The following is a 27,995-nucleotide window of genomic DNA, read 5'->3' as shown; positions in this document are numbered from 1 at the left end:
TAAATTAAATAAGATTTATTGTACCGTTTTAAAACGTTAAAATGTCACAGTGTTAGATCCACACACACATTCAACCATGTGCACCAAATTATTCATGTGGTAAGGTAAAGGGTTTGAATATATTGGGTTTGAAGATGGGCAGAGGTGGTTGATGTCAGGTCTTGTCGGTTGGATGGGATGCCTGTTGCCTGCTCTGAGTCTGTAGCTGACTGATCTGTCTCCTGAGTCGAACTATCTCCTCTTCCTGCTCTTCAACCCTTCTCTGCAAGCCATGGATAACCTGGAAAGAGAAGAGGGCCATTGGAGATGTTTGATCTGTGATAAATGTTTAACTCTTCTCCTGATATTTACTTTTAGTAGTTTGGCACCAGATTGAACCTGGTTGCAGTGTCAAAGTGACCTAGGGCAAATATTTATATCCAAGCAATGCTACTAGCATTTGGCTCATGTCTGTTTGAACTTGATCAATAGCAGCGTAAATATGGCAAGCTGAAATTCAACAAGTACATCAAGCACATATCTATCAAAATGGTAGTCTCGTTCCCAGCCAGCCTGTTCATCCATACCATGTCTTTGCTGCTGAACAGCTCGCTCTGCAGCAGCTGTGTGGCGCTGGGTCGTAGAGAGGGGTCTCTGCTGGTCAGCAGTGTAATGTACTTGGCCAGGACAGGCCAGCACTGGGAGAAGGCGTCTGGGACCTTCCCCTCACGGAGGTCTCCTAGTGTACGCACGCGCTCCATCTCTGTCCCAAAGGGCTGGAACAGCTCCAGGGCCACCACTCCTACACTGTACATGTCTGACTGCAGGCCAGAAGAAAAGGCATAGTGATCCAAATCAAATCAGCACATACATGTGTTTAGCAGATGTTATTGCAAAATGTGTAGCAAAATGCTTGTGCTTCTAGCTCTGAAAGTGCAGTAATATCTAACAATTACACAACATATACCCAATACACACAAATCTTAAGTAAATTAATGGAATTAAGAATATATACATATATGGATGAGAATGTCAGCGCGGCATAGAATAAGATACAGTAGAATAGTATAGGATACAGTATATACATATGAGATGAGTAATGCAAGATATGTAGACATTATTAAAGTGACTAGTGTTCCATTTATTAGTGGCCAGTGACTTCAAGTCTATGTATATAGGCAGCAGCCTCTATGTGCTAGTGATGGCTATTTAACAGTCTGATGGCCTTGAGATCGAGAGACTGAAAAACAGCTTCTGTTCCAGATTTGATGCACCTGTACTGACCTCGCCTTCTGGATGATAGCGGGGTGAACAGGCAGTGGCTCGGGTGGTTGTTGTCCTTGATGTGTAAATATGTTTTATGTATTGATATACTGTGTATCAATTGGTTTATAAATACAAATGTTATATTATCCTTATTATAATTCTATATACATTTGTTTTATGTAGACAACTCACACTAATTCAGCTGATGTTCTGAAAGAGCTGAAAAATCTGGACCCCTACAAATCAGCCAGGCTAGACAATCTGGACCCTTTCTTTCTAAAATGATCTGCCGAAATTGTTGCAACCCCTATTACTAGCCTGTTCAACCTCTCGTGTCGTCTGAGATTCCCAAAGATTGGAAAGCAGCTGCGGTCATCCCCGGACACTTTTGACCCAAACTGCTACAGACCTATATCTATCCTACCCTGCCTTTCTAAGGTCTTCGAAAGCCAAGTAAACAAACAGATTACCGACCATTTCAAATCCCACCATACCTTCTCCGCTATGCAATCTGGTTTCAGAGTTGGTCATGGGTGCACCTCAGCCACGCTGAAGGTCCTAAACGATATCTTAACCGCCATCGATAAGAAACAATACTGTGCAGTCGTATTCATTGACCTGGCCAAGGCTTTCGACTCTGTCAATCACCACATCCTCATCGGCAGACTCGATAGCCTTGGTTTCTCAAATGATTGCCTCGCCTGGTTCACCAACTACTTCTCTGATAGAGTTCAGTGTGTTAAATCGGAGGGCCTGTTGTCCTGGCCTCTGGCAGTCTCTATGGGGCGCCACAGGGTTAAATTCTTGGACCGACTCTTCTCTGTATACATCAATGATGTCGCTCTTGCTGCTGGTGAGTCTCTGATCCACCTCTACGCAGACGACACCATTCTGTATACTTCTGGCCCTTCTTTCGACACTGTTAACAACCCTCCAGGCGAGCTTCAATGCCATTACAACTCTCCTTCCGTGGCCTCCAATTGCTCTTAAATACAAGTAAAACTAAATGCATGCCCTTCAACCGATCGCTGCCTGCACCTGCCCACCTGTCCAACATCACTACTCTGAACGGTTCTGACTTAGAATATGTGGACAACTACAAATACCTAGGTGTCTGGCTAGACTGTAAACTCTCCTTCTAGACTCACATCAAACATCTCCAATCCAAAGTTAAATCTAAAGTTAAACAAAGCATCCTTCACTCATGCTGCCAAACATACCCTTGTAAAACTGACCATCCTACCGATCCTCGTCTTCGGCGATGTCATTTACAAAATAGCCTCCAATACCCTACTCAATAAATTGAATGCAGTCTATCACAGTGCCATCCGTTTTGTCACCAAAGCCCCATATACTACCCACCACTGAGACCTGTACGCTCTCGTTGGCTGGCCCTCGCTTCATACTTGTCGCCAAACCCACTGGCTACATGTCATCTACAAGAACCTGGCAGGTAAAGTCCCCCCTTATCTCAGCTCGCTGGTCACAAAAGCAGCACCCATCTGTAGCATGCGCTCCAGCAGGTATATCTCTCTGGTCACCCCCAAAACCAAATCTTCCTTTGGCCGCCTCTCCTTCCTGTTCTCTGCTGCCAATGACTGGTACGAACTACAAAAGTCTCTGAAACTAGAAACACTTATCTCCCTCACTAGCTTTAAGCACCAGCTGTCAGAGCAGCTCACAGATTACTGCACCTGTACATAGCCCATCTATAATTTAGCCCAAACAACTACCTCTCCCCCTACTGTATTTATTTATTTTGCTCCTTTGCATCCCATTATTTCTCTCTACCTTGCACATTCTTCCACTGCAAATCTACCATTCCAGTGTTTTACTTGCTGTATTGTATTTACTTCGCCACCATGGCCTTTTTTTTTCCTTCTTGCCTTTACCTCCCTTCTCACCCCATTTGCTCATATTGCATATAGACATATTTTTCTACTGTATTATTGACTGTATGTTTGTTTTACTCCATGTGTAACTCTGTGTTGTTGTATGTGTCGAACTGCTTTGCTTTATCTTGGCCAGGTCGCAATTGTAAATGAGAACTTGTTCTCAACTTGCCTACTTGGTTAAATAAATACATAAATAAATAAATAATTGTGCCAAGTAATTTTGGTATGTCAAATATTTCTGAAATGATGGAGATGATTTACCTTTGAATCATAGTGGGAGCCCTCCAGTTGTTCAGGTGCAGCATAAACAAATGTCCCAACTCCAGTGGTGTGTGAGGAACCTGCAGAAAGATTTCAAGCAGTGTCAAAAATATACAGTACCAGAACCAACCAGGGAAAATGTTGTCATAGAAAGGGATTTGGATGCAGAGCCATAGCCCCATCTACTGGCGATTTCAGGAATTACACCTATACATACAAGTGTCCACTTTGATTTGATACACTGTATACATCTTTGAGATGTTGAATGTTTACATATATATATAGTAACAACGGTTACAACAACTGAGCTTGTGGTAATAGACACATTAGAAAAATGGATTAAATCTGTTTCTCACCGGTGTTCTGTGAGGTGGAGGGTGGCTTTGCCTCGTCATCCATTATTATATCCCTGCAAGCCAGTCCAAAGTCTCCAATCCTCACATGGCAGTCAAGTCCATGCAGGAAAATATTCCTGGGCTATAAAACAAAAGCATACAATATGTAAAACATGTATATATCATATTTGTAAGGTGAGTGTGAGGTCATAATGCTATAGGAGATTCTAAAAGAAGGATTCTACTCTAAAATGCACAATTCTATTTTGTCATTACCACTAGGCCACATTAATGCTTTAGTATATTGTTCAACTTTTAAATAAAATTTAAAAAATGTAATTTCAAATGGGTAATATTAGTAACAAACCATGTCTTAACCCCTAATACATGCGTTGTACATGGAGTGTACAAAACATTAGGAACACATGCTCTTTCCATGACACAGACCGACCAGGCTAATCCAGTTGAAAGCTATGATCCCTTATTGATGTCACCTGTTAAATCCACTTCAATCAGTGTAGATGAAGGGGAGAGGTCAAAGAAGGATTTTTTAAAAGCCTTGCTTAAGAGAATTGAGACATGGATTGTGTATTTGTTCCATTCAGAGGGTGAATGGGCAAGACAAAAGATTCAAGTGCCTTTGAACGGGATGTGGTAGCAGCTGCCAGGTGCACCGGTTTGAGTGTGTCAAGAAGTGCAACAGTTTCCCATGTGTATCAAGAAAGGTCCACTACCTAAAGGACACTCAGTCAACTTGACACAGCTGTGGGAAGCATTGGAGTCAACATGGGCCAAAAAAATGTGGAACGCTTTCGACAACTTTTAGAGTCCATGCCCTGACGAATTTAGTATTTTCTAAGGCCTAAAGGGGGTGCAACTCAATTTGATGATATGCAGTTTAAAATTAATGAAGCAATAGTTAAAGATGTGTCTAGTATTATCACATTTTTAAATCTCACCCGTCAACGAACCTGTTCAGATTTGGAAATACTGTACTGTTTTTTCTACACTTCAAAAGACAGGTAAGTGTTTAAAAACATGTTTGTCATGTTTTCTAGCTGAAATATCTGCCAGTGCGTTATCAGTCACAGGGTCTGATACCCTGACTGCGGTGACCCCTTTACTTGGCCCCTCAAAAAGTTCTAAATATCAGCTGCAGAAATATGATGCATCTATGTGTTATGTTTAAAAAGCACTTTACAAATCAAGTTATTATTATTAAAATAATATAGCTCAGGTAGGATAGGCCTAAATTTAATAGAAAATACGGGTCGTCACCAAAAATGAAGAATGTTGACGTTTCCAAACTTGCCAATTCTTCAGAAACAGCATCAGAGCACTGACAGAGTACAGCGCTGGAATTGGCTGTTCCGAGGCTACTGTTGAGGCTGAAAACCAGGATTTCACGATAACCAAACACGCACCTTTTCAATAATGTAGAGCAGGGGTTCCCAAACGTTTTTGGGCCACGACCCCATTTTGATATTTTAAAAAATTGTGCAACCCCACCATGTAATCAACAGCCAATGTTTACTTTTTTTAATTGGGGCTATGAAAGTCTATTACAAATCAGTCAGACAGTACTTTTGACAGTATTTAAAACGTAAAGTATGGTTTGAAGTGACAAATGCATGGGCGCAATTTTAGAAGTCGGATAAACACTCCAAAACAGCCTATCCGACCACTCTGAGGTGTCCGCATGGTCCTAAAGCACACCATTGCCTCATTTTGTATCACATTCCAATGATAAAACTGGGGGGACAACATCTTTATTTCAGAATGTGGGGGTGGGAGGGACATGTCCCCAGTGAAAGTTGCACCCCTGCTGAAATGCATCAGAAAGGTATTGGGAAATTCAGAAGATCCTCAGGCAATACTTTATGATCTTTTGTGTAGACTAGAACATCATCAATGATGATCTTTTTCCCCCATTCTAATTTAGCGCCTGTCTTGTCCATTCTGATCTAATGAGACTTGTAAAAATTGTAGCGGGAAGCAGAAGACATATACACATGATAGAGCCACATTAGTAGGAAGAAAACAAAAAACGTTATGTTTATTACAACCGCGTCTAGCGGTTACCGGAGGTTACTGACATAACCCCGGGAACTATGAACCAAGCGCAATTTTTTAATTATTATTTTTAGGATTTTCTCCTCTTGGGACCCCATTTTAAAATTGACCCCTAGTTTGTAAAACACTGATTTGTAAAGCAAAGCGACAAATGCTTTAGTAGGATGTTCTTCGAAATGAACGTAAATGTTTCAGATGCTGAATTTATTAGGGCTGTCCCTGACAACAAAAAATATTGGTCAACCGATCGATTGTTCGAAATGTTTAAACTTATTTTTCCATATATAGGACAGACACAACCTGTGTGTTTGAATAAAACCAACTACATATAAACTGAGCTTGTTTGATGCTTTAAGCACACCTTTGATTAAATAATTAAGACACACAAAGTACTCAAGAAAGAGCACAATGGTCACATTGTGTTAAAAAAAGACAGTGAGTCCCTGTGTGACTGGTGCACGTTGTCTCGCTCTCCTCCCTACTGCAGCGAAAAGGCACCACAACACAGCAAGTGTTTATTGCGCTGTCCATGTTGAAGCAGCAACATTTCAGCCATTTAGTTTCTTACTTGTTTCTGACTGAACATTTTTGTTACCGATATCCCTCATTTGTTTAGGAAAAAGATTCCCTCTTCCCTCAACCCTTTCTCTCTTTACGTGACACATGCATATGACCAATAGGGCCTGACCTATAGATTATCATAATTACATCAATAAATTGGTTATAACAAACTCCGAACAAAGTAATGTCAATGGCAAAATGGATGTAGAGGACATGAAAAAGACATTCGAAACGGGACAATGTTTACAGGTTGTTCAGGAGGGATAGGGGAAGTTAGATCTTTGGAAGAAATTTCACTTAGTTGTGGAAACTATTGGAAATCAAGAAAAAGGAGGGTAAAGGAGTAAGTGTTACATAAGTATTGTGTGTGCCAAACAGTTGCAGTTAGATTACAATATTATGATTTGGAAATGAGTGTACCAGAGAGTCTGTTCTAACGAGGAGAAAATATAATATAAAGCCTTTATTACAGCAGACTAAAAACAGTTGCATGCATTCATGAATTGTGGTTTATTTATTGTATCGGCTAATTATTCAAAGCTCACTTTTTCTTATTTAATTTTTAAATTAAAATGCTTGATTGCATTTCAAATCATGAATGACTCGTATGCTGTGTGATGACATGAACGAATAAATGATACAGTAGCCTATATAAAGTATTGAAATACAGGCCGAAGTAAGTTACGGTATTAAGACTAAACAGGATGTACTCTTTGGCCTACAGATTGATGGTGGTTATACAAGGCTGCTATATTAAGCCTACTAATGAAAACGACATTACTTATTGTTATAGTGATGATTACAATAATAATTGTAATAATAACAATCAGAAGGAGAGTATAGGAATGAGAGCTGCGTGCATATTATGTGTGACAAACAGGTGGTGTTAATATTACAATATTATTTATCTGCCTGTTTGGAACAGTTGTAAACAACTAATTAAGTAATACCAGCCTGTTCTAACGACAAAAAAAATAGTAAAGCCTTTATTACAGCATAGCAAAGATTAAACTGCCGAATCCGACATTTTGCCATTGCATGAGGCTTGGTGCTCACGGAATCAGTAGGCTATTAAACAAACACTAACAGGAAACAGAAGCAAACTCTATCTTCTGTAGATATACAATGCCTTGCAAAAGTATTCACCCCCTTGGAGTTGTCTATTTTGTTGCGTTACAACCTGTAATTTAAATAGATTTTTATTTGGATTTCATGTAAATGGACATACACAAAATAGTCCAAATTGGTGAAGTGAAATGAAAAAAAAAAACCTGAAAAGTGGTTTGTATTCCCCCTCTTTGCTATGAAGCCCCTAAATAAGATCTGGTGCAACCAATTACCTTCAGAAGTCACATAATTAGTTAAATACAGTCCATCTCTATGCAATCTAAGTGTCACATGATCTCAGTATATATACACCTGTTCTGAAAGGCCCCAGAATCTGCAACACAACTAAGTAAGGGGCACCACCAAGCAAGCGGCACTATGAAGACCAAGAAGCTCTCCAAACAGGTCAGGGACAAAGTTGTGGAGAAGTACAGATCAGGGTTGGGTTACAAAAAAATATCTGAAACTTTGAACATCCCACAGAGCACAATTAAATCCATTATTTAAAAAATATAGCATCACAACAAACCTGCCAAGAGAGGGCCGCCCACCAAAACCCACAGACCAGTCAAGGAGGGCATTAATCAGAGAGGCAACAAAGAGACCAAAGATGACCCTGAAGGAGCTACAAAGCACCACACCAGAGATTGGAGTATCTGTCCATAGGACCACTTTAAGCCCTACACTCCACAGAGCTGGGCTTTACAGAAGAGTGGCCAGAAAAAAGCCATTACTTAAAGAAAAAAAATAAGCGAACACATTTGGTGTTCGCCAAAAGGCATGTGAGAGACTCCCCAAACATATGGAAGAAGGTACTCTGGTCAGATGAGACTAAAATTGAGCTTTTTGGCCATCAAGGAAAACGCTATGTCCGGTCCAAACCCAACACCTCTCATCACCCCATCCCTACAGTGGTGGTGGCAGCATCATGCTGTGGGGATGTTATTCCATCGGCAGGGACTGAGAAACTGGTCAGAATGGAAGGAATGATGGATGGCACTAAATGCAGGGAAATTCTTGAGGGAAACCTGTTTCAGTCTTCCAGAGATTTGAGACTGGGACGGAGGTTCACCTTCCAGCAGGACAATGTCCCTAAGAATACTGCTAAAGCAAAACTTGTGTGGTTTTAGGGGAAACATTTAAATGTCTTGGAATGGCCTAGTCAAAGCCCAGACCTCAATCCAATTGAGAATCTGTGCTATGACTTAAAGATTGCTGTACACCAGCAGAACCCATCCATCTTGAAGGAGCTGGAGCAGTTTTGCCTTGAAGAATGGGCAAAAATCCCAGTTGCTAGATGTGCCAAGCTTAGAGACATACCCCAAGAGACTTGCAGCTATAATTGCTGCAAAAGGTGACTCTACAAAGTATTGACTTGGGGGGGAAATAGTTATGCACACTCAAGTTTAGTTTGTGTTATTTGTGGTTTGTTTCACAATAAAACATATTTTGCATCTTCAAAGTGGTAGGCATGTTGTGTAAATCAAATGATACAACCCCCCCCAAAGATCCATTTTAATTCCAGGTTATAAGGCAACAAAATAGTAAAAATGCCAAGGGGGTGAATACTTTCGCAAGCCACTGTAACTGATGCATGATAGCCACGTTACTTAGTTAACTTGATTTCCAAAGTGCCCATTGAGGCAGTTATATTATGGTTTGTAAAGTGCCTCAAGGTGCTCTGCAGCAAATTCTACTTCGACCAGAAGGACCAGCTATGTCACGTTTGTTAAGGAGGGTGATGAAGTCCCACCTCGGTTCCCCCACTTTCCCAATATGGAGGACTTCACAATGCCTCAAAGAGTCTAACTCCCCCTGTCCATTAAGGTGAAAGCATGTTACTTTTACATTTTAACACACATTACCTCATGTGATCTATCTGAGGCAAAACCTCCTTTGTGACCATTTGATTGTGCACTTCTATTCTTGTGAAATTAAATAATATACACTTGTAAAGAACATACCTTCAGGTCTCTGTGCATGATACTTCTAGAGTGAATGTATTCCACTCCTTCAAGTATTTTATGTAGAATGCTAAGGGTTTGTTTGATGTCCACAGACCCATAAGGATCTGTAAAACAAAAGACAAAACATACTCTAACAAATTCTGCATAATAGAAACGGAATCAAAACATTGATAATGTTGAATGAAGAGTGAAAGCAACAAAGGGGTGCATCTTATTGTGTAAGTTATGTATGCTCACTTTGTGAGATGTGTTCGGTGGTTCTCTCTGAGATCCAGTCTTTGAGTGAACGTTCACACAACTGCATCTGAATATACAGCATGAGGTGGAACTGCACCTGAGGTAGCCATAGAATAGTGTCCAGTAAAATCAGAGTTCGACAAAAAGAGAATCTATAAACTACCAGGCAAAAGTTTTAGAACACCTACTCATTCAAGGGTTTTTCTTTATTTTTTATTATTTCCTACATTGTAGAATAATAGTGAAGACAGATTCTTCAAATAGCCACCCTTAGCCTTAATGACAGCTTTGCACACTCTTGGCATTCTCTCAACCGGCTTCATGAGATAGTCACCTGGAATCCATTTCAATTAACAGGTGTGCCTTGTTAAATGTTCATTTGTGGAATTTATTTCCTTCTTAATGTGTTTGAGCCAATCAGTTGTGTTGAGACAAGGTATGGTTAGTATACAGAAGAAAGCCCTATTTGGTAAAAGACCAAGCCCATATAATGGCAAGAACAGCTCAAATTAGCAAAGAGAAACAGCAGTACATCATTACTTTAAGACATGAAGGTCTGTCAATATGGAACATTTCAAGAAAGTGCAGTCGCAAAAACCCTCAAGCGCTATAATGAAACTGTCTCTCCCAAGAATGGAAGACCCAGTTACCTCTGCTGCAGAGGATAAGTTCATTAGAGTTGCCAGCCTCAGAAATTGCAACGCAAATAAATGCTTCAGAGTTCAAGTAACAGGCACATCTCAACATCAACTGTTCAGAGGAGACTGTGTGAATCAGGCCTTCATGGTCGAATTGCTGCAAAAAAACTACTAAAAGGACACCAATGAGAAGAAGACTTGCTTGGGCCAAGAAACACGAGCAATGGACATTAGACCGTTAGAAATTTGTCCTTTGGTCTGATGAGTCCAAATTTGAGATTTTTGGATCTTTGTGAGACACGGTGTGGGTGAACGGATGATCTCCGCATGTGTATTTTCCACCATAAAGCATGTAGGAGGGGTGGTGGTGTGGGGGTGCTTTGCTGGTGACACTGTCTGTGATTTATTTAGAATTCAAGGCACACTTAACCAGCATGGCTACCACAGAATTCTGCAGCGATACGCCATCCCATCTGGTTTCGGCTTAGTGGGACTATCATTTATTTTTCAACAGGACAATGACCCAAAACACCTCCAGGGTGTATAAGGGCTATTTTACCAAGAAGGAGAGTGATGGAGTGCTGCATCAGATGACCAGACCTCAACCCAATTGAGATGGTTTGGGATGAGTCGGACCGCAGTGTGATATGTTATGCTCAGCATATGTGGGAAGTCCTTCAAGACTGTTGGAAAAGCATTCCAGTTGAAGCTGGTTGAGAGAATGCCAAGAGTGTGCAAAGCTGTCATCAAGGCAAAAGGTGGCTACTTTGAAGAATCTCAAATATAAAATATATTTTGATTTGTTTAATACTTTTCTGGTTACTACATGATTCCCTATGTGTTATTTCATAGCTTTGATGTCTTCACTATTATTCTACAATGTAGAAAATAGTAAAAAATAAAGAAAAACCCTTGAATGAGTAGGTGTTCTAAAACTTTTGACTGGTAGTGTATATACAGGGGACATTTGTAGATGTCAGTGTTGGAAGGTTAGAAGATTGTGTTAAAACAACAGGATAAGAGGCCCTACTGAGCTACATTATACAGGTTACACAGTATCAATACCTCCTTGGTGGGGCATTTCGTGTCCCATTCCTCGCTCCCCACGTCGATGTAGGAGTTGTTGTTCAGCTCCATCTTGTTCCTGGTTCCTGAAGCCTCCTCTGACAGGGCCGAGCCATCCCAGCTGACCACAGGGCAACCGTCCGGTGTCAGGCCACGCCGTCCCAGGAACACACAGGGGACAAAGTTCTCTGAGACACGGGTGTGGCGCATGGTTTTAGGACACACCGCCTGTGTGCTCTTCTCCTCTTTAGGGGCCAGGGCTTTCACCCGGAGGATCTCTGGTACTTTTGCAATGGCCACTGGCTCCTTCGAGTGATCTGAGCTCTCAAAGACTATTGAGGAGCTGTTGCTACTGCCGGTACTCTCCTCAGTGCTGTGAGTGTGGGAAAATACATGTTTCAGAATCTAATATTGATATTCAATCATAACTGGTCTTGTAATTCAGTTATATGAGATAATAATGGTACCGTTCTGGCAGCGCAGGCGTTTCCAGTGCTGGGAGTATTGATGCAGGGTCTGAAATAGGGAAATGTAAATGAAGAAACAACAATAATGAAGAGAGGTTAGCTATGAATAAATGAAATCATTTGAATTTCGAACACGTCAGAGGAGAGAAGTAACGGAAGTCACTGATAAAAGCAGGTGCGACATGCTCCATCCAGGCAGTGTGGTAGCCCACTACGTTGATGTGCTGAAGACTGGATAACACTTTAACTTCTCTGAGAACCTGAAACAAAGACAGGAAAATACTCAACGACAAACTCACTTGTGTCCGTTATCGAATAGTGCACTGAAGTATACTGCATTTTTGGATCATTAAAACACAATACATTTTAAATTAATTGTGTATATATATATATATATATAACATACCTTCATGCAGTCTTCCCGTGAAACATTCTTGATGAGAATTTTCTTCACAGCATACTTCTGGCCATCCAGCTTGTTTGTTACCTGGAAAGCACATGACCAAAACGAAGAGGGGGAAATTATTCCACTGTAGGTTATATTAATGCACTGGTATCATTTTTATTTTGACTAGACGGTACCTTAAAGACTTTGCCATAGGATCCTTTTCCAAGTCTAGAGAGCTCTTCAAACTCGCTGAGGTAGCGCGACGCCTGTGCCTGGAACAGACCTTCTGTTGGTCTACGGTGAGGAGGATAATAAGCAAAGAGACAGGTCCTCAAGATCCTCTCACAACGCAACGTACACAGCAGTACATTTAATTTATTTTGACATTTTAGTCATTTAGCAGACACTCTTATCCAGAGAAACTTACAATTAGTGCATTTATCTTAAGATAGCTAGGTGAGACAACACTAGTAGCTAGGTGAGACAAGTCAACACTAGTAGAAAAAGACAAGTGCCATTTTTTTTCTGTACTAATCTTACCTTAGCGTAAGGCTCTGGCTGTCTGTATTACATAATCTTTGACCCTGAAATGGCAGGAAAAGAAACTGTCAGTGAGTGAATATCAATGATAAACAAGAAACTTGACTATGCATGTCCCACATGACATTATCACTAAATGGCCACATCAAGTGTTACCTGTGGGAACAGGGAGGTGCTGGCAGCATCCAGTAGTTCAATGAAGGCTCTGTTGTGCTGGAGTCTGACTGAACTGAACTCCTCACTGATGGCCAATGGGGAGAGGAGGTTCATCGCTGCTAAACGCTGACCAATGACTGTAGAGGGCAGTTATTCACTGTAGTGTTTGTTGTTCACAAGTTCTTTTTTTCTTCTCATGATTTTTCACACAACAAAATAATTTTTTACAGAAGTCAGTGATGTTTAAAAAAAATCATATCCTAACCTCCCTCTACACAACAACCGGAGAATGTTAATATTCTATTGACCGAGAAAGAGTTTAGTTGATCCTCTTTACCTTTGAACAGCATACGTGAGCGGGTCGGGTCGCTCTCGTAGACAAAGCACAGGTGTTCCAGCAGGGACCCAAGCAGAAGGTGGTTGGGGATGGCAGAGGCAAACTCCTGGGTGGACAGGTACTGCTTGCCAGCTATCAGAACCTCACAGTTGTTATCCGAGTCGGACGCTGTGTTTACATAGAGGAGAATGAGAAACAGGACAGAGAAGTGAGTGGTACGTGTTTGTAACAAGATTATTGATTATGTAATAAATGGGAAAAAGCTAAGTTGTGTGTCTCAATGGCGAACAGCCCCCTCCAAAACGTCCTGTAGCCAGATGGCCAACATTGCATAACAAAATCACCAACATGTGTGTGATTACTTTAGAACCGCTTTTATGAAGAAAATACGATTTATAGTTAACAGTTGAAAGAGCAAATGTATCTTACCTTCGGCAATTACTTTGGCAATTAGCGCTGCAATTTCTTTCTCCCCTAGGTCCATTTTGTCAAACGGTATGTGTGATATTAGCTCAATATGAAACACTTCAACACTAATGCAAGATTAACCTAACCACTTCAAAGTCAGCCAGCCCATCATGTTTATGCATGCTGGGGTGTGCTCAGTAGTAGGGCTTATCTGTCTACAACAGTACACACAGGACCCTCCACCCAAGGTCGCTAACGTGGAGGAAAATATAAGGGAAGAAGAGGTGTGAGAAACATGCCAAAAACGGTATGTAATGTACTCTCATATTTGTGTATGCTGACTGTTGGTTTATACTGTACTCATTGGATTTGGCAACAGTTTATGTACAGTACCAGTCAAAGGTTTGGACACACCTACTCAGTCAAGGGTTTCTTTATTTTACTATTTTCTTCATTGTAGAATAGTAGTGAAGACATCAAAACTATGAAATAACACATAGGGAATCATGTAGTAACCAGAAAAGTGTGAAACAAATCTAAATATATTTTATATTTGAGATTCTTCAAAGTAGCCACCCTTTGCCTTGATGACAGCTCTGCACACTCTTGACATTCTCTCAACCAGCTTCATGAGGTAGTCACCTGGAATGCATTTCAATTAACAGGTGTGCCTTGTTAAAAGTGAATTTGTGGAATTTCTTTCCTTCTTAATGCATTTGAGCCAATCAGTTGTGTTGTGACAAGGTAGGGGTGGTATACAGAAGACAGCTATATTTGGTAAAAGACCAAGTTAGTCCATCATTACTTTAAGACATGAAGGTCAGTCAATCCGGAAAATTCAAGAGCTTTCAAGTCCAGTCGCTAAAACCAACAAGCGCTATGATGAAACTGGCTCTCATGAAGACCACCACAGGAAAACAAGACCCAGAGTTACCTCTGCTGCAGAGGATAAGTTCACTGCACCTCAGATTGCAGCCCAAATAAATGCTTCACAGAGTTCAAGTCACAGACAACATCAACTGTTTAGAGGAGACTGCGTGAATCAAGCCTTCATGGTCAAATTGCTGCAAAGAAACCACTACTAAAGGACACCAATAAGAAGAAGAGACATGCTTTGGCCTAGAAACACGAGCAATGGACATTAGACCGGTGGAAATCTGTCCTTTGGTCTGATGAGTCCAAATTTGAGATGTTTGGTTTCAACCTCTGTGTCTTGTGAAATGCAGAGTAGGTGAACGGACGATCTCTGCATGTGTGGCTCCCACCATGAAGCATGGACGAGGAGGTGTGATGGTGCTTTACTGGTGACACTGTCTGTGATTTATTTAAAATTCAAGGCACACTTAACCAGCATAACTACCACAGCATTCTACAGCGATACGCCATCCCATCTGGATTGCGCTTAGTGGGACTATCATTTGTTTTTCAACAAGACAATGACCCAACACACCTCCAGGATGTGTATGGGCTATTTGACCAAGGAGAGTGATGGAGTGCTGCATCAGATGACCTGGCCTCCACAATCACAAGACCTCAACCCAATTGAGATGGTTTGGGATTAGTTGGACCGCAAAGTGAAAGAAAAGCAGCCAACAAGTGCTCAGCATTTGTGGGAACTCATTCAAGACTGTTGGAAAAGCATTCCAGGTGAAGCTGGTTGAGAGAATGCCAAGAGTGTGCAACGCTGTCATCAAGGCAAAGGGTGGCTACTTTGAAGAATCTCAAATATAAAATGTATTTTGATACATTACCCTACGCGTAGGGGTAATACACTCGACCACTGCTACTCTAACTTTTTTTTAGCATACAAAGCCCTCCCCCGCCAACCCTTGAGAAAATCCGACCACGATGCCATTTTGCTCCTACCATCTTAATGTATTGTGTGGCGTACAGCAGGTCAGCCACCAGGGGGAGACTCGTCGAGGCCTGGTGGCAGACGGAGCCATCGCCTCGTGATGTCGGCTCCCTCTGCTGGATGTGCCAGGCTCTCCGGCCAGGACTAATTGAGGCTGATTGTGGTTGGTGGGTAATCAAGGGCTGATTGCTCACCAGCTGTATGAGTCCCATAAAGCTGCCAGAAGGGCAGCACACAAGGAGAGGGACTGAGGGAAGAAAGGTGACTTCCGTATAGTTGGAGACTGTTCCCGAGCTAAAAGGAGAGAGTTCAGTTTTTGTGCCCGACACAAAAACGTTTTCTTTTGAAGCCAGGAGGCTAGTATCAGCTACATTTATGCCTTTACTAGACTATGGGGATATTTTATATATGAATGCTTCCGCTCAGTGTTTGAGATCAATTGACACTCTTTACCATAGCACTTTGAGATTTATTTTAAGCTGCAAAACTCTTACGCACCACTGCACTTTGTATACCAGGGTTGGCTGGCCTTCTCTAGTCACTCGTAGGCTCAGTCACTGGTATACTTTTATTTACAAAGCCATTTTGGGTTTACTACCTTTTTATTTGTGCATTTTTATTGTTCAGAAATGTGGTGGGTACTCTCTTCGTTCGCTGGACTTTATCCTGCAAATGTCCGAACTGAATTTGGTAAAGGCTTTTATGTACTCTGCGCCATCGTCTTGGAACACCTTACAAAATACTTTTAAACTGGAAGAACTTGTCCCGATTGGTGTTTTTAAATCACTGATGAAGGATTTTGAGGCTGATTCCCTGACCTGTCAATGTTTTTAATTTGCTGTTTTATACTCTTGTGAATTCAATGGTTTTTACTAGATTATTTGTAGTTTTTCCATGTTGTCTGTCTGTAATTTTTTTGTAATGACTTGGTGCTGCCTATTTTGGCCAGGGTGCTCTTGAAAAAGAGATTTTAATCTCAATGAGCCCTTCCTAGTTAAATAAATAAAATAAAAGTGACTAGAACCATTCAACGCTGCTCTGACCAATCGGAATCCACGCTTCAAGATTGTTTTGATCACGCGGACTGGGATATGTTCCGGTCAGCCTCACAGAATAACATTGACCTATACGCTGACTCTGAGTGAATTTATATGGAAGTGCATTGGAGATGTTGTACCCACTGTGACTATTAAAACCTACCCTAACCAAAACCTGTTGATGGATGACGGCATTCGCTCAAAACTGAAAGCATGAACCACCGCATTTAACCATGGAAACAGGTCTGGGAATATGCTGAATATAAACAGTGTAGTTATTCCCTCCGCAAGGCAATCAAACAAGTGAAATGTCAGTACAGGGACAAAGTGGAGTCGCAATTCAAAGGCTCAGACACGAGACGTATGTGGCAGGGTCTACAAGAAATCACGGACTACAAAAAGGAAACCAGCCACGTCACAGACATCACACTTCCAGACAAACTAAACACCTTCTTTGCCTGCTTTGAGGATAATACAGTGCCACCATCGCGGCCCTCTAACAAGAACTGCGCCCCCCCTCCCCCTTCTCCGTGGCCGATGTGAGTAAAACCTTTAAACGAGTTAACCCTCGCAAGGCTGCTGGCCCAGACAGCATCCCTAGCCGTGTCCTCAGAGCATGTGCAGACCAGCTGGCTGGTGTGTTTACAGACATATTCAATCTCTCCTTATCCCAGTCTGCTGTCACCACATGCTTCAAGATGGCCACCATTGTTCTTGTACCCAAGAAGGCAAATAGATTAACTAAAATGACTACCACCCCGTAGCACTCACTTCTGTCATCATTAAGTGCTTTGACAGACTAGTCAAGGATCATATTACCTCCACTTTACCAGCCACCGTAGACCCACTTCAGTTTGCATACCACCCTAATAGGTCCACAGACAATGCAATAGGCATGACACTGCACAATCACATCTGGTGAAAAGGAATACCTATGTAAGAATGCTGTTCACTGACTACAGCTCAGCATTCAACACCATAGTACCCCGCCCTGTGCAATTGGGTCCTGAACTTTGACGGGCCGCCACCAGGTGGAGAAGGTAGGAAACACCATCTCCACCTCGCTGACCCTTAACACCCCACAAGGGTGCGTGCTCAGCCCCCTACTGTACAACCTGTTCACCCGCGACTGTGTGGCCATGCACACCTTCAGCTCAATCATCAAGTTTGCAGACGACACAACAGTAATGGGCTTGATTACCAACAATGATAGACGTCCTCACCTCCTCCCTGTAGGCTACTCGGAGTGTTGTGTCAGAGTGGCTGCTCCCTACATGGAGACCCAATCACTGGCCACAAATGGATCACTAGTCACTTTAAACAATGCCACTTTAAGAGTGTTTACATACCTTATGCAAATTAATTACTTAAAAATCATACAATGTGATTTTCTGGATTTTTGTTTTAGATTCCGTCTCTCACAGTTGAAGTGTACCTGTGATAAAAATTACAGACCTCTACATGCTTTGTAAGTAGGAAAACCTGCAAAATCGGCAGTGTATCAAATACTTGTTCTCCCCACTGTATGTGGAGGATGAGGGCTGCAGCAGGTATCTCAGATAGGGGGAGGGGGGAAATGAGGCCTAAGAAGCTTTTATAAATAAGCAATCAACCGGTGAGTCTTGCGAAGGCATACAGAGACGACCAGTTTACAGAAGAGTATAGAGTGCAGTGATGTGTCCTATAAGGAGCATTGGTGGCAAATCTGATGGTCGAATGGTAAAGAACATCTAGCCGCTCGAGAGCACCCTTTCCTGCCGATCTATAAATTACGTCTCCATAATTGGGTATCCGCATAGGTAGGATGATCATCTGAATCAGGGTTAGTTTGGTAGCTGGGGTGAAAGAGTGATTACGATTGAGGAAACCAAGTCTCGATTTAACTTTAGCCTGCAGCTTTGATACGTGCTGAGAGAAAAACAGTGTACCGTCTAGACATACTCCCAAGTACATGTATGAGGTGACTACCTCAAGCTCTAAACCCTCAGAGGTAGTAATCACACTTGTGGGGAGAGGGACATTCTTCTTACCAAACCACATGACAGGCAGAGGAAGCTTGTTGGACACTAAGAAAGCTTTGTTGTAGAGCGTTTAACACAACATCTAGAGAAGGGCCAGCTGAGTATAAAACTGTATAATCTGTGTATAAATGGATGAGAGAGCTTCCTACTGCCTGAGCTATGTTGTTGATGTAAATTGAGAAGGGCGTGGGGCCTAGGATCGAGCTAGTCCCTTGGTGACAGGCAGTGGCTGAGGCAGCAGATATTCTGACTTTATACACTGCACTCTAAGAGAGGTAGTTAGCAAACCAGGCCAAAGACCCCTCAGAGACACCAATGCTCCTTAGCCGGCCCACAAGAATGGAATAGTCTACCGTATCAAAAGCTTTGGCCAAGTCAATAACAATAGCAGCACAATATTGCTTAGAATCAAGGGCAATGGTGACATCATTGAGGACCTTTAAGGTTACGGTGACACATCCATAACCTGAGCGGAAACCAGATTGCATACCAGAGAGAACACTATAAACATCAAGAAAGCCAGTCAGTTGATTATTGACAAGTTTTTCCAACACTTTTGATAAATAGGGCAAAATAGAAATAGACCTATAACAGTTAGGATCAGCTTGATCTCCCCCTTTAAATAAAGGATGAACCGGTCCTGCCTTTCAAGCAATGGGAACCTCGCCAGAGAGGAGAAAGAGGTTAAAAAGGTCAGAGATAAGCTTGGCGATTATAAAGAAGAAAGGGTGTAAACCGTCTGACCCAGATGTTTTTTTAGGGTCAAGTTTAAGATGCTCCTTTAGCACCTGGTTGCATCACTAGAGGGTTATGACTCAGAAGGTTATCTTTTTAGGGCTGCAGAATTGGTCATGAAGCCAACCACCCAATAGGAGCGAAGGAAAGACATGGCTACAAACAACATTATAGAAAAATCTCTCACTTAGCTGATTGGTCAAAGCTAAATTAGTTATTTGTCAAAAATGTGAGGGATGTAGCCACAGCTGTGATGTACTAGCTATCTATCTGCCCCGTGGTGATGTGATGGTGGTGTGGATCAAAAGCAGCCCCCAAAACTGTCCAGGTAGGTTGAGAGGATTGCTGACAGGAAGACTGTGCCCACAGCCCCACACATGATTTCTCAATTCTGCTTAGCTAGTTAGCATGAACATATTTGTACAGTGTCTGGTGTCTGTCAACTTACTGTCAAATATAACCTCGTCGTCATCTTCACTGTTGGTCAAATTGAACACACTGCACTCATGTCCGGTTGTGGTGGTGGTGGTTAGATTTCGGTTGATCACGCTGCTGCTATTTGAACTTACCCCTCGTTGCACGTTCAGAGAGCTAAACATGGCGATTTAGGAAGATTCAGCTTGTTAACCTATTAAATATGACCTAACTTTTAGAATACTTAGGCGTTAATATTTTCCATTCCGCATGAATCATAACTAGTTAAGGTAGACGTTATTCTAAAAGAATCACGTCAAAAGCTCGTCAGAAAAGTCCCATACCGCCTAGTTTCAGCATTGCCGAACAATACACACATGAAGGGAGTGAAGTCTTGTCTTAAAACACCACGAGCTGAACATAAATTCAGTTGAATAATTTCATGTCCACTGTGAGAAGCTTACGAATTAAGTCTGATTTCTTTTGTATCATCATATATTGATGAGATTGTATCACATTTAGTAACTATCCATTTATGCAATACATTTAACTCGATCTTGTTCGTTTTATTATTTTGTGGGACACGTCAGATAGTCCCTGTAGCATTTCATCTCACTTCGTTCCTTATCATGTGATCCTTGCAAATGATGACGATGAAACGCTACAAATGTTTATTGGTGACATACAATTACAAACTTGAGATATTTAAAAAAAAATAGGGTGAACCGGAAGCAATACAATATAGACTAAATATATGACTTTGGGGTGAATCATTGAAAAAGTCAGTACTTTTTCGTTTGAGCCCATCTCTAAAATGCGTATTCTTTCTGATGTGTGGTGTCAAAAATAAATGTGTAAATGTTATTGTCTTGTATATATACCATGTTGATAATGTATCGTCATCGTAGCCCATCACTGACTGACACGGGCTTTTCTTTTCAAAGGTGAGTGGCAGACTTGCACTCTCTACACAGAATCACTCGCGAACAAGCGCTCGAGGCCGGAGAGACGCATGCGTCAACATGAGGATGAGGAGGGTGTTTAGTAAAAATAGTTAGCTAGCTACCTAGCCAATTTTTTGTGTGTGTGTGTGTGTGTGTGTGTGTGTGTGTGTGTGTGTGTGTGTGTGTGTGTGTGTGTGTGTGTGTGTGTGTGTGACAAAGAAATAGTAATAAATTATGCTGGTTACTACCCCTGATAACTTGCCCAAATAATCATGCTTGAAAGAGTGTGAGTGTGTATGTCAGATAAATAGAAATGGTAGATACTACTGTACCCCTAATAATTTGGTCAGATAACCGTGTGTGTATAGTAGGTGACATGTCAATGATAGTTATCTAATAATTATAGTTATGCTAGGTGATGGTTTGGCTTATCATGTTCATGTCTATATAGAAGTGGAGAGGACTCAGGGACAGGTATCAGAGAGAGAAGGGCAGAGAAAGAGAAGAGGTCTGGATCAGCAGCTTCAGGTCAGCAGCCTTGGCACTTCTGCCACATTCTTTCTTTTCTGGATCCATTTATTGTGCCTAGGGCAACAAGTGGCAATTTTACAGCCAGACCCTCTACATCATCCACAAGTGTGGGCGCCACGGGTGCATCAAGACTCTCTACGTCATTAACAAGTGAGACCAGTCTCCACTGGTGCAGTGAGACCCTCTACATCATCCACAAGTGTGGGCGCCACGGGTGCATCAAGACTCTCTACGTCATTAACAAGTGAGACCAGTCTCCACCGGTGCAGTGAGACCCTCTACATCATCCACAAGTGTGGGCGCCACGGGTGCATCAAGACTCTCTACGTCATTAACAAGTGAGACCAGTCTCCACCGGTGCAGTGAGACCCTCTACATCATCCACAAGTGTGGGCGCCACGGGTGCATCAAGACTCTCTACGTCATTAACAAGTGAGACCAGTCTCCACCGGTGCAGTGAGACCCTCTACATCATCCACAAGTGTGGGCGCCACGGGTGCATCAAGACTCTCTACGTCATTAACAAGTGAGACCAGTCTCCACCGGTGCAGTGAGACCCTCTACATCATCCACAAGTGTGGGCGCCACGGGTGCATCAAGACTCTCTACGTCATTAACAAGTGAGACCAGTCTCCACCGGTGCAGTGAGACCCTCTACATCATCCACAAGTGTGGGCGCCACGGGTGCATCAAGACTCTCTACGTCATTAACAAGTGAGACCAGTCTCCACCGGTGCAGTGAGACCCTCTACATCATCCACAAGTGTGGGCGCCACGGGTGCATCAAGACTCTCTACGTCATTAACAAGTGAGACCAGTCTCCACCGGTGCAGTGAGACCCTCTACATCATCCACAAGTGTGGGCGCCACGGGTGCATCAAGACTCTCTACGTCATTAACAAGTGAGACCAGTCTCCACCGGTGCAGTGAGACCCTCTACATCATCCACAAATATGACCACCACCGGTGCAGCCATGGAAGATGATGAAATGGAGGAAGCACCTCTGGATCTATGACCACCTGAGATTATTAAGACCCTCACGGGAAGTGACCACTGAGGACCTTGTTGAACAGGATGTGGCCGTGGAGAGAAACCAAGAGGACCAACGTCACACCAGGCGCCATCGGCGGTACCAGCCCCCAGATCCACTCAACTCATTTTAGCAGAGGCTCCTCCAAGCCATCGAGAAGGATGCAGCCCAACCTGATGCTCACAGGAAGGAGGATGAAGAAACCTTCTTTGCCATGAGCCTGGTTTTAACCCTGAAGAGGCTGCCTCAGCGAAGAAAAGCAGCATTCAAGGTTAAAATTCATCAGCTGCTTTTCTATGCTGAGTTCAATGGTGTGTTTTTTTTCTTCTTCTCCACAACACAGGTGGTGTCATAAGTATTGCGACAGTGAAGTAGGTCATTTTTACAGTATACTCATGTAGGCTAATTGGTATTTCAGATTAATATGAGGCAAATGTATAGCTGTTGTTTCTATGTTAGAAAATATCCTAAAACAGTTTGCTGTCTAAATATTTGCCTGTCATATTCATCTTTTGATCTGAAATAGAAATTCCATGAGTAAACAGCAAGAATTACCAACTTTACAACACTGTTCAAATATTTATGCCACTAACTACACTATACAAGCAGTATTTAGTTAACATATATCTCACCTTTTATGGTGTTATATTATGCTTGTAAGTGTTGTTTTCCTCATCCCTTCCAGAGATGGAGTCAATTTAGCAGACCAGCTCATAGGAAGGACAAGAAGAGGAGATTGTCTGGTTGTTGTTTTGACCTTCTCCTCCATGGGTTTTGAGCGGGAGGTAAGGAAAGGACGTGAGGAATCAAGGAACTGCAACTGAGATTTTCCCACTGTCCTCAACTGAGATTTTGTAACTGTTCTTATTGCGATTACTATGTCCTTGTTAGTAGTTTCTCAATACTTAGGATAGCATTCATTATTAGTTGTACATAGATTGCATGAAAATTGACTGAATTGAAACTGACACACCAGAGAATTCAGATGTTCTTGTTGTTCTTTTACAAGACTAAAGGTGAAATATGTGTTTACCTGTATTGTGGCTCCAAATTCACTTTTAGTTTTCAGACACACACCTCCTCCACTCCTCTATGTACCTCAGATCTCCAATGCCCTGCCCTCTCTCTTTATGGCCATGTCTGAAGTTCCCCTACTATGTCTAGGCTTTATGAGTAGTCCCTGTATCTGTCTGCAGTTATGCCAAAAATACATGCTCTTGTTGTTCTCTTACAGATTACACATTCATTTTTATATTTTTACAGGCACATACAGTACACACACACCTCTCAATAGTTTTTATTTTTTGTAATGTTTTTACAACATATACCTGTCATGTTCTTTCCTGTACTTGAATACTTATTAAATTATGTTTTCATCGTCAGTTGTTTCATTTGTTTATTAATATCTCATTTAGACCTAATCTGCTTATTTCTTCCCAACACCTTTGCAGATCTAAGACAAGATGAAAGTAAAAACACATTCTCTTCCTAATAGTTTTTTTTTTTCCACCTGCATTTTGTCAGACCAGTGAAGATGGTGGAAAACTATACTATTTGTATGGACCCTAGGTTACCTTTCCCCATTGTTATCATACTAACTGTATGTCATATAACCTTAGAGGTCCTGCTCACATGATGTACCATGCCAGGTGTGTATAATACTGATGTTAATGGGAGAGGGTTAGGGGTTAAGGTGTGGTCTTTACTCCCAAATTTCACTTAAATATAACTTCCAATTGAAGAGCGACAAGGAGACATAAAATCTGGGGGGGAAATTATATTTTATGGACAAATGTGGATGGTTCTTAAAATAACCTTGGTGTTAGGGGGCTTTAAAAGAGACGTTTCACTCCACAGCATACTGCCATTGGACTTCACCTGCTGGCGGTGAGAAGTAGGTGGTCAGCTTCTCCCTCACCTGGAGTGCCTGCCTCTCTTCCCTTGCCATAAGCACCAGCATCAATGACACGGAAACAGTAGAAGACATCTTCAACAGCCAAGTGTACAACTGAATATGTACCCTTGTAGTTGTAGAATTGCGAACCCGAGCACAGTGGAGCCTGGATTACTACATGTTTCCTGTCAATGGAGCCAAGACAGTTGGGGAAATTCCACCTCTCCAGGAACTGGGCAGCAATGGCCCTCCAGTCTTCCTCCTTGGGGATAGGCATGTATTTACCAACCAGACAGTCCCAAATGTCTTGTGCCACAGAGGGGACAATGCCTGCCACCTTGGACCATCCAACTAGGAAGCTGAATCCAATGGTCCTGTAGGAGTCCCCTGTCGCCAAGAATCTGAAATATAATTATCAATATTGTGTGTAACATGAAATTCCACCCACATATTGTATCTAGTTAATATACCTACCTCATTACAGTTTATTACGCTCTACTAATTATATTGAAATACTCATCAACCATCATTAACAATGCCTTGAAACAGTACAATTCAGTCTACGACTATACCAATAAACTGTAGCCCAGGCCAACTCTACTCTTAGAAAAAAAGGTGCTATCTAGAACCTAAAAGAGTTCTCCGGCTGTCCCCATAGGAGAAAAACAGCCCTTTTTGTTTCTAGTTAGTACCCTTTTGGTTCCAAGTAGAACCCTATTCGGTTCCATGTATAACCTTTTCCCCAAAGGGGTCCAGACCTGAAACCAAAAAGGGTTATCCTATGGGGAATGCAGAAGGACACTTTTGGAACCCTTTTTGCTAAGAGTGTAAGTGATTCCAATAAGAATTTAATGAGTGTGAGTGACTGTAACTGTCTTGAACAACAAGGGTACCTGGAGAAGACCAGCCAACCTTCATCAGAGCAGAAGGCACCCAAACTTTCTTTTCATTTGGACTATAACTTTTGCATCATTAAAAAAGGATTTTAAACCAACTTTGGGAAAAGTTATAGTCCTAATGAATATTCTGTAAAAGTCCATCTCATGTCACATAGGGGCTATTAACTAGAGAGCCCTTTATCTAGCTAGGTTGCACATTAAATATATCTAATATCAATCAATTACGGTATCAAAGGCTTTACAAGTTACGGTATCAAAGGCTTTAAAAATTCACTAGAATTTAGCTTACGTGGTGACAAGTTGCCAGCCGTTCAAATGGCCTAATTGACTCCCGGTAGTTGGTATCCATCCAGGCAGTTCTGGCTCCCAACCATCGGTGCCGAGGAAGGCTCCTGTCATGGAGTGGGACTGGACGCCGTGTCTGGACCGGACATCGGCGCAGAGAAGGGCTCCTGCCGTGGAGCTGGACTGGACGCCCTGTTTGGAAGCTCCGGACCGTTGACCCTCGCTGACATTTCCGGACCGTGGACCATCTCAGGAGGTTCCGGACCGTGGACCGTCTCAGGAAGTTCCGGACCGTGGACCGTCTCGAGGTTCCGGACCATGGACCATCTCGAGGTTCCGGACCGTGGACCGTCTCAGGAGGTTCCGGACCGTTGACCGTTCCTGCAGGTTCCAGACTGTGAACCCTCGCTGAAGGTTTTCATTTCATTTTTAATTTTTTTACCTTTATTTAACTAGGCAAGTCAGTTAAGAACAAATTCTTATTTTCAATGACGGCCTAGGAACAGTGGGTTAACTGCCTGTTCAGGGGCAGAACGACAGATTTGTACCTTGTCAGCTTGGGGATTCGAACTTGCAACCTTTCGGTTACTAGTCCAACGCTCTAACCACTAGTCTACCCTGCCGCCCCTAGGTTCCGGACCGTGGACTGTCGCCGGAGGTTCCGGACCGCAGACCGTTGTTGGAGGTTCCGAACCGTGGAACGTCTCAGGAGGATCCGGACCATGGACCGTCTCTGAAGGCTCCGGACCGTGGACAGTCGTTGAAGGTTCCGGACTGTGAAACATCGCCGGAAGCTCTGGACTGGGAACCGTCACCGGAAGCTCTGGACTGGGGACCGTCGCCGGAAGCTCTGGACCAGGGACCGTTGCAGGAAGCCTGGTGCGTGGGGCCGGCACAGGTGGCACCGGACTGGTGACACGCACTTCAGGGCGAGTGTGGGCAGGAGGCACAGGTGGCACCGGACTGGTGACACGCACTTCAGGGCGAGTGCGGGCAGGAGGCACAGGACGTACCGGACTGGGGAGGCACACTGAAGGCCAGAAGCATGGAGCCGGTACAGGTTGCACCAACCTGCTAACCGGATCCTCTGGTCGGATGTTGAGCAGAACACACTTGCACAACATCTCTCTCATCTCTTTCTCTCCCAATTTCTCACCTGTTGAACAAGCTGCTTGGTCCTGGTTTGGTGCAATCTTCTGTCACAATCGTCGTTAGAATCATCGGACCAAGGTGCAGCTTGATATGGTTTCCACATATTTATTTCGTGAAAACGCACAAAAAAAAACTATAAAGAAAGTCAATGAAGTACTAACAGACAACTAAACATAAACAAGATCCCACAAACACAGGTGGGAAAAATAACGACTTAAATATGATCCCCAATTAGAGACAACGATTACCAGCTGCCTCTAATTGGGAATCATACATAGAAAAGAGACGAGAACACAAGATAGACATAGAAATAGTAGATCACCCCCTATTCACGCCCTGACCTACTATACCATAGAGAAACAACGGCTCTTTATGGTCAGGGCATGACAACTACAGAGGGTAGTGCGTACGGCCCAGTACATCACTGGGGCCAAGCTTCCTGCTGTCCAGGATCTCTACACCAGGCGGTGTCAGAGGAAGGCCCTAAAAATTGTCAAAGACTCCAGCCACCCTAGTCATAGACTGTTCTCTCTGCTACCGCACGGCAAGCAGTACCAGAGTGCCAAGTCTAGGTCCAAGAGGCTTCTAAACAGCTTCTACCCCCAAGCCAGAAGATTACTGAACATCAAATCAAATGGCTACCCAGACTATTTGCATTTCCACCCCTCTTTTACGCTGCTGCTACTCTCTGTTACCATCTATGCATAGTCACTTTAATAACTCTACCTACATGTACATATTACCTCAATTACCTTGACTAACCGGTGTCCCCGCACATTGACTCTGTACCGGTACCACCTGTATATAGCCTCGCTATTGCTATTTTACTGCTGCCCTTGAATTATTTGTTACTTTTATTTCTTTATTTTTTGTAGGTATGTTTCTTAACTGCATTGTTGGTTAAGGGCTTGTAAGTAAACATTTCACTGTAAGGTCTACACCTGTTACATTTGGCGCATTTGACAAATAACATTTGATTTGATCCTGCTATGTTTCATCGGTTTGAATGAATGTTGAGTTTGACCTTTTCGCTTGCTTCCTACAGCCCAGCAGAGCCTCCGTCTGACATGGAAAGTTCAGGTGGTTCCATCTGAGACAACGCCTCCCAAAGCTGGATATTATTTTGAACCTGTGATTCCAAGTCCCAGATCATCTTTCAATCTGGCTGGCTTAAAATCTGCTTTCTCCATGCACAACAGCCCAGGCACTGGGGCTAAATCGAACACTACAAAGAATGCTAACACTGGTCCAACCCAGAAGAAGCTGCAGTCTTTCTTTGGAGGCTCTGAGAAGAGTCAGAACACACACAGGCCAAGTTTACAATCTCTTTTGAAATCCAGTCAAGGTGCAGTGAAATGTTCTCCTGTGGGCAAGTCTGTGCTTGACCGGTCCAGGTATGGAAAGACGCCAGACAGCGACTTAGACTCTGGTAAAAGAGCGTCCCGTCGGAGCACAGCTCCCCCAGAGAGCCTCTGCTACTACAGGGTTCAACTTGCCAGACATCACAGTTGACAGCG

The 27,995-nt window shown here is 42.7% G+C and overlaps 1 protein-coding gene and 1 long non-coding RNA gene across 4 annotated transcripts; one reads left to right on the top strand and one right to left on the bottom strand.

Annotated features, from left to right (window-relative positions):
- eif2ak1 (eukaryotic translation initiation factor 2-alpha kinase 1) lies at positions 1-20,353 on the bottom strand. Of its 3 annotated transcripts, none has more exons than XM_024434172.2 (15): positions 19,777-20,353; positions 13,273-13,440; positions 12,936-13,072; positions 12,780-12,823; positions 12,434-12,533; positions 12,258-12,338; positions 11,985-12,111; positions 11,852-11,900; positions 11,385-11,757; positions 9,682-9,778; positions 9,442-9,548; positions 3,758-3,878; positions 3,402-3,481; positions 567-800; positions 1-280 (listed from the first exon to the last, which is right to left on the bottom strand). In XM_024434172.2, exons 1-15 carry the CDS (start codon positions 19,925-19,927, stop codon positions 155-157), a joined length of 1,995 nt encoding a protein of 664 aa, XP_024289940.1. In that variant the 5' UTR covers positions 19,928-20,353; the 3' UTR covers positions 1-154. The 3 variants fall into 3 exon arrangements, with proteins under 3 accessions (XP_024289940.1, XP_024289947.1, XP_024289953.1); XM_024434179.2 differs by having other exon boundaries at positions 12,015-12,111; positions 19,777-20,351; XM_024434185.2 differs by lacking the exon at positions 19,777-20,353 and adding an exon at positions 13,702-13,858.
- A 487-nt stretch (positions 20,354-20,840) lies between these two features.
- Positions 20,841-23,630, top strand: LOC121841132. Its single transcript, XR_006080146.1, has 2 exons — positions 20,841-22,559; positions 22,934-23,630. It is a non-coding gene; the product is annotated as an uncharacterized LOC121841132 (long non-coding RNA).
- The last annotated feature ends 4,365 nt before the right edge of the window (positions 23,631-27,995 follow it).

The sequence above is a fragment of the Oncorhynchus tshawytscha genome, linkage group LG27, assembly GCF_018296145.1.
Source record: "Oncorhynchus tshawytscha isolate Ot180627B linkage group LG27, Otsh_v2.0, whole genome shotgun sequence".
NCBI lineage: Eukaryota > Metazoa > Chordata > Actinopteri > Salmoniformes > Salmonidae > Oncorhynchus > Oncorhynchus tshawytscha.
The sequence above is the reverse complement of the archived record's forward strand: the minus strand, read 5'-3'. Positions and strand labels throughout refer to the sequence as shown.